Source organism: Microchirus variegatus, assembly GCF_963457635.1.
Source record: "Microchirus variegatus genome assembly, chromosome: 7".
NCBI classification, from domain to species: domain Eukaryota; kingdom Metazoa; phylum Chordata; class Actinopteri; order Pleuronectiformes; family Soleidae; genus Microchirus; species Microchirus variegatus.
Window position 1 is genome coordinate 8,428,283 of NC_139808.1, and position 7,805 is coordinate 8,436,087.

A 7,805-nucleotide genomic window follows, 5' to 3' on the forward strand; every position below is an offset into this window, starting at 1 on the left:
CAGCATTATGCTTGGTAAATGTGGACTAAGAGTAGCTCACCTGGAAGAGCTGCTGGCCCAGATTCCTTCCGCAGGAAACTGGGTTCATTTCTGACCTGTGGTAAATGACTGTTTGCCTAGCCTCTCCACCTCTTTCATGCTTGCCAGTCCTATCTACGTTAAGCAATAAAAGCCCCACTATATAGTTTAAAAAATATAAAAACCGTGTCAAATCTAGATGTAGTGATTAAAAAGTAGCCCCTCGTACCGAAACACAGGGATTGAACCACATCCCATACTGTTGAGCAAGGTTATGTTCCATTCTGAAGTCTTAAAGGTTTAACCATTCACCCAATCTCAGTTCAGCTGCAGATCAACTGAATCCTTTGATTGGCTGCGCTGGCTCAGGTTCTGATGTCATATTCTCAACCTAAACAGTGATTATGAAGACGCAATATAATCACTCACATCTGCAATATTTGTAGGTCACAACATGATTTCTCACAGCGGCAGAACAGTCCGTACGTGGGTGTGTCGGCAATATCTCTAACAGCCGTTCAAACTGTAAATCTGTCTGTACTTGTTATTCAATGGCTGCCCCTTTACAGACGTGTGCGTGTGTGTGCTTTCACATAACTCTCTTCTACAAAGACTGCTCGGGATATACACTCGACGTTTGGTCAGAATTGATAATGAATTAGATTAGGTTAGGACGTAGAATATGTCAGTGAGAGTTCTTTATTGAGTTAAGACCCACATTAAGTGCTTGTGTGTGTGTCAGCAGATTAGCATTAGTGTGGCGAGCAGAGGAAGAACCTTGAGGCTTCCGATCTTCTTTCCCTAATCTTCTGTATGCTGTATATGTGTGTGTGGCTGTGTACGTATATATGTGTGTGTTATGTGTGTGTGTGGCGTGTCAGCTCACGCTGCCTTCCTGTTTGCCAGTACCAGCTGACCAGTCAGAGTCAGCAGCAGCATTGCACAACTCCTCAAAGCAGAAACTGCTGACTGACAGGGACAGAAGACGGTAGAAACTGGAGCAACAGCAGATACAATACACTAGAGACCTCACAAACAAACTAGATCTGACCCTAGGAGTGACATTAAGAACCAGTGCAAACATACTGTCGGTCAGTGTGACTGCGTGTGTGTGTGCATAATGTCACCTCTTATCTTATGTGTTTTCTGACGTCATAGGTCTGCCTTGGTGACGGCTGGTCATTTATATACATACATTTTATTTATATCCATACATTTTTTGTGAGTTATAGTAATGATGCAAATGTTTTAATTAATCCACTATGAGATAACCAGATAAAGAGAGTAAGTGCACCAGAGTCTTGAAACTGTGAACACCCTGAAAGCTCCAGGCTGGGATGTTAATGAAAATATCGAAATCTGCCACAATTCTTGAATAATGTCAAAGGTACACCATAGAACTGCAGTCTCTGGTGTTTGATCATCTTGGTCATGGACCTTTGCTACATGTCATACCGGATACAAATAGATACAAAATGTTATAAATTATTTAGCACTTATTTATTGAAATGGATGCTAGTTTTGTGCAAAAAAGGTAAGTAACAAAACCACCAACATTCAGGTACAATACTATTATTACTATTATACTAATATTTGCTTATAGTGCAAAAAGGTTACAGTTACAGTACCACCAACATTTGGGTATAACAGTCACAATTTGCTCTTACAAAATTAGAGGTAACAATATCAACAACATTAAGGTGCAATGGCCACAAAAGGCTATTTTTGCAGAAATATAAGTAACAGTACCGATAATATTCAGGTACAACTGCTAAAGTTGGCTCATAGTGCAAAAATATTCTAAATATTCTGGTACATGCATAGGCTACCTACAATTACGGCTGTATTTGCCAAAAAGGGACGCAAAGTGTCACAAAGTGCCAGAAATTGGCTACGAAGCTACGGTTTTATTGGCTTTTTAATGATACATTCATTATGTATGGGTTGATGGGCCACAACCAGTGGAGTCGCCCCCTGGTGGCTAACTGCTATTATTGTCCTACATTCTGAGCTTCACTTTTCAAACCAGAAGACTACATCTGCTTTCATACAGTCCAGTTCTCATACCTTGCTTCCTGTTTGCCTCTCTGTACAGTCGGAAATGAAACGTGTCAGAGTGGACGTATTATGTTAATTTCACAGCAACATTTCTGGAAGCATTATAGACAGGGCCAGTGAGTTTCAACAACGCACAGTGAATACGTTAGACCCACAATCACCGCTTTCACTTAATGCTGTTTTCAGACATAAACTCCAGGTGATGTCTGGAGATTTGGGTCAAGATATTCTCCAGAATTTGTCCTTTCACATCTGACAAATACAGCAGAACATTGTCTGGGTGAACTTCATACACAACAGATGGAGACTCTCCAGAGGAACCAGATGAAGAAGAGGCAGCTGGCCATTCACATAATTGTGGAAAAACTCCAGAGTGACGTCTGTGGACATTTGCATTCGCACATACGGTCCATCCCCACTGCACAAACTCCAGAGTTCAGCACACGTCTTAGAAGAAGATTTAGCCGCCCATCCCCCGCAACACAGCCTCCCTTACAGCTAACAACAGTATCCTGACCACTCCACTTCTTAAGTCTCAGTGGATCAGATCGGAAGGAAAGTCTTCAAAGTCTGCATCAAAGAGAGGCAACTGGACCTAACAATACCAGACATGGACCTCTTTATATAATTCACGAGGAAGGTCTGTCAGACTGTTCTGTCCAACAGGTCATTTGACAGAATTCAAACTTGGCAGTTGATTTACTAAAAGCATCAGTGTGTGCAGTGCTGACTTTGACGTTGCTTGGATTAAGAATGCAATAGATGTCGGTAGAAATTGAACAGATGTATCACTAAATGTACCACTTTTCCTCTCCCTCTCACACAGCAGTGGACAATTGGTTGGAGTGGACAGCCAAGTGAGGCTCTAAGGAGCAGGTTAGTCTGTGCTTTTCCAAGGAAATTAATATTCTATTACAGCTCTGGGGCAAAGAGGTAATACAAATAAGCCCCCACTACCCCTGAACTCTCATTGGATTATTTAAGGATCTACTGTATATGTGTGATTTGCAGTTATTCCAGACCAAAATTAAAAACTAAATTACTAAACCACTACCATCGCCAAATCTAGCCTCTGGTAAACGGGAGACAACAAGAGACACTCAGAGAGTGCAGACCTCTACCAAGGCTTTAAAACAGCAACTACCAAAGCAAGATATTATAGTTAACAGAAGAGTAAAGTGACTGTACGGTGTTAGCGTGCAGCAAAGCATCTCTGAAATGTGCTTCGTTATCCCATATTGTTACATAAGGCAGAAAAGTAATCAAGCTGAAACCTGCCAGTTCCTCGCTTTGACCTGTTTCCATTATTAGTTTATGACACACACAAGCACAAAGAGGCCTGGTCGTCCTGACTGGGCGTGACCTGCTCACTTCACTTCATATAAACAGTGAATTGACAAAGTCAAAGGAAAAATGGTTTCATGGAAAATAAGTTATCATTAAATGGAAATAAAACGGAGTTTATGGTGTTTAGTAGCATGAGACCAAATTGTGAAATAAAATTATATTTAATAGAGTCCATGAAACTTTGATGGAATCCACATGTATTGAACCATGTCCAAATATATATCTATTCTGTACAAAACAAGTGATTTGTTAAACCTACAAATACGTATGTTTTATTAGGTCCTCTCCTTTAAATGTTGTATGTATTGGAAAATGTTAGAAATATTATTTAGAGTTGTGATAAGAGGTCTTCCAGTCCAAAATACATGTAAACTGTGTGTGTCAGTGTTGGGAGTCAAACTATGGAATGAGTTCAGAGATGAGCTTCAGGAAAGCCTGAAGCTCATGAATGAAGTGTTATTGTGTTGCGTTGTTGTTATGTTTGTTGCTTTTTTTAAACATTTTGATTTGGGTTTTGTGGCTATTGTTGCTGATATTCTGGGTTATTCAATTAATTGTACAAGTGAGGCAGAAATAAGCCTGGATAATTAATTAAATAAAAACAGTTCTACATGCAGGATAGACAATTCTTCCTCTTTCCTGCTTCTATTTCCTTCTGACATCTCTAAGTAGACAAATAAAAATACAATACAAACTATACGATTTAACTTTGCATATGATTTCTACATATAATTCATAATAATAATAGTTTGTATTGCTAGTACAAAATGGAAGACTTTTCGAATACAATACAAATCGTATTTTAAGTGTAAAAGATTAAATTGTTAAATAGGGCTAAGTAGCTGCATTACTATTAATGCTTGCAGTAACTGCTCATACACTATTTATGGGAGCATGCAGCACAAGCTCAGTTCAGCGCACAGTGACAAAGAAACCTGTCAAAATGCAGATCTGAATGCTTTCAGCCAGAGCTGAGACTTAGAGCTGATCCACTACAGGCAGATTTGTTTCATGATGTGTTCCTTAATACCCATGTTAGGACACACACACACACACACACACACACACACACACACACACACACACACACACACACACACACACACACACTTCAGAGAATAGATTTATGTCCACACATAAGTACTTTTATGCAATATACCATCTTCTATTTTATCTAAAGCACATACATTGTGTTATGCTTGTTAATAGGTTGATTTTCTATCTTTATTTATTCATCCGTTTCATCATTTCTTTTTATTTCCTGTTCTGGGAACATATGCTACAAGTATGTTTGATGATATATAAAAAATAAACTAAACATAAACTAATTATTCACTATTGTACCAAGTAAGATCAAGTAATGTGATCTTTTTTTGAAACCTGTGATGTCAATGCATGAGAGGATCACAGAGTTTTATTTTTGACACAGTCTGACTTGTGACTCGTTGACACACTGCCCCTGTTAACCCGACACTCAAGAGAAAAAGAAGCTCACACTCACTTATAGCCACAAAGACAACCACTAATCCAGTGTAACATCAAACAGATATTTATTTGTTTTTCGTTTTTTTTTTTTTTTTTAATATATATATATTTATTCAATACAATAAAAACGGTTCATTTTGTTAATGACAGTCTGTATCGGCCAATATTCTGCAGTTTAATCCAGGCAGCTCAATTTCAATTGGCTGTTAGGGCTCACTCCCACCAACCAGCCCATATTCCTTTGTGTGCAACAACAACAACAGCAATGGAAAGCACCCATGAGCACCTTGACACTTTTTATATCAACAAACATGATCTGAACACGACATGTAAAAGAAAAAAAAAAAAAAAACATAATAATAATGTCATCATGTCAATCTTGCATCGTTTAAGTTATTTCTTAAAAAATGACAACATGGTGAGATAAGTCCACTTTCTGTGCACTTTCAATGGGACATCAGTGCCAGTGTCTGAAAAGACACAGTAATACATGTAAGTGCAGGAACACACAGAGAGAGTTTTACCATTAGTTCCTGCTGAATACAGTGATCTCCGTCTGTAGACACATACTTCAACTTTTAAGGCTAAATTGACTGAACATGATGGAAATTCATCAACTTGCATGGAGTTGGACAAACCTGGCACCCTTCACGTTAGAGTCTCACACTGCAGGGAACAAAATGGCTCCCTGAAAGTTTCCCTTCAGGATGTCACAGAACTCGACAAAGTCCCTCTGCATGAAGTTCTGGCTCTGCATCAGGTCGTCCTCAGAGGGGAAATACTGCATGCTGTCCTCGGGCAGACATGGACTGTCCTCCTGCAAATGCCGATTGTCCTCATGTAGGTGTAGACTGTCCTCGTGCAGTACCAGGATCTGCCCCGGTGGCGCTGTTGAGCCGCGTGTGTTGGGACTGTCTAGGAGAGCTCCTCTGGCATTCTCCAGGACCCCCAGGTACGAGTCCATGTCGGTGAGCTCTGTGTCGCTGTCGGAGCTGCTGCCACTGTCGCTCCCCACTGAGTCTGAGCGCATGTGCAGCATCTGATACTTCTCGTGCATCAGAAACTGGTTGGTGTTCTTCGGGGCCCGCATCCCCCTCACCCTGTTCCCCTTGATGTTGACAGGCCGGAGTGACATCACTGGCCTCTGACGGTGTAGGGGATGATGGTGATGATTATGTTGCGGGTGGTGGTGGGGGTGATGATGATTGCCCCCTCCTGACCACGCTCCCCCCACTGTCCTCCGTCCCTTGCAGCTCTTGGACCAGCCGTGCTTCCTGCGGCTGGCAGCGTCTCTCTGCAGAGCCTCTTGTCCGTCCTGATGCTGCTGCTGGCATCGCCTCCTGCACATCATCTCTGAGAGCATGTTCTTGTCTTTCTTTCTTGCAGTTGCCTCCCTTGCTTACTCCCTCACATCCTCCTCACGCGGTGGCCCACGCAACAACAAAGAGAGGCTGGTGTCTTGTTGTGGTTTTTTTTCTCCTGTCAAAGATCACAAATGACCTCCTTCTCACTCAAAGTCTACCTTTTCACTATTCTGTCTCTTTTTTTCTTGACCTCTGGCTTTGGCTGGTGCATAGCCTGCTCTTCCTCTCCTTGCAGTAGCAGCTTGACTGCTCGCTGGCTCACTGTCACGCCCTCCTCTGTTTCTCTAATCTCTCTTTTTCACCACTCAAAGTAAATTCAGCTCCTTACAGCTCTGATGGGTGAACTGAGGTAAGCTGATGAGGGGTGACAAGAAGTATCTAAAACACACAAAGGCTAATTTTTTTTTTTTGTCTTCTCAGTTGTAGGCCTACAGGTGTAGTGTACTTCTGTTTGACAGGCAACGACGACTGTGAGACTTCTTCTTCCTCAGAGCCTCATAAAGAGGTGGGCTGTACCATTCGCAGGGGTTTCCAGGAGGAGGGGGGGTGATGTGTGTGCCTAATAATAATAACAACACCGTCACGCATTTTTATGACGTGTTACATCAACATGTTAGTTTGCGCTATTGTCACATACAATACAAATTCAAATGTGTAATAAGTGTAGCTCGCAGGCGCCGCAGGTGTGGTTCAAAGCAGAAAGATGTTCTCCGCAGTAGGATGGTTCACTCCGCCTGAGTTTAAAGCAGCTGAAATGTGATCCACAGCTGCTGCTGTTACCGCCCCCCCACTCCCACTCCACCTCCCTCCTCTGACAACAGACACACTGTACAGAAACAACAAGTAGCAGCTGAGTTGGTCAACTGTATTATAACTACAGCAGTTACATTTATTTTGTCACACACACACACACACACGCGTACCCAGTCTGTCTAAATGTAACATCTTAACGTGTCAGTCCCAAACTCTCCATTTTATGTGCAGTTACGCACCACCTCAACACTGAAGTATCCCAAGAAATATTTGAATTAAACTACTTTTTTTTTAAACTGGCATTTGTGACTGCAAACAGCTGTGCAAAAATACCTATGACGCCTCAGTGAATTATCCTGAAACGTGCTTCCACAACAACCTTAGTATGGAACCAAATATGTGCCATACCCCTGGTGCCGTCAGCATACATTATATTCACTCACGGTCTTAGCATCTAGCGCCATCCGCAGGCCACACATGTAAATTGTCCAACTGGTGCTGTTTACATTTGAGCACTCGTTTTTCAAAGCATCACAACGCTTAATATCAGGTATTTTCCTTCACTTTATTTAATAAAATGACACACAACATAACAATTAATGAATACACTGTTGCCTTCTGGGTGGAACTGCCCTTACATACGTCTTATTTTTAAGTCGTATTCATGACGTCAAAGTAATCGAGACAAAAGTTGACTGCTATAAATGTAAACGTAAAGTAAACAAAGAATCACTGCGTTTTCTAATCAACAGACGCGTATCGATATCGAGTCTGTTCTTC

At 41.4% G+C, this 7,805-nt stretch overlaps 1 protein-coding gene across 1 annotated transcript; it reads right to left on the reverse strand.

The window, feature by feature from the left end:
* Positions 1–5,191: 5,191 nt before the first annotated feature.
* On the reverse strand, positions 5,192–6,724 carry LOC310929161 (uncharacterized protein). Its single transcript, XM_083891880.1, has 2 exons — positions 5,547–6,724; positions 5,192–5,378 (listed from the first exon to the last, which is right to left on the reverse strand). The coding sequence occupies exon 1, from the start codon at positions 6,269–6,271 to the stop codon at positions 5,570–5,572; it is 702 nt and encodes a 233-aa protein (XP_083748006.1). The 5' UTR covers positions 6,272–6,724; the 3' UTR covers positions 5,192–5,378; positions 5,547–5,569.
* Positions 6,725–7,805: the final 1,081 nt, after the last annotated feature.

Excerpts from the sequence above, each read along its gene's own strand:
- LOC310929161 (XM_083891880.1), bottom strand. The coding sequence starts at position 6,271 with ATGCTCTCAGAGATGATGTGCAGGAGGCGATGCCAGCAGCAGCATCAG.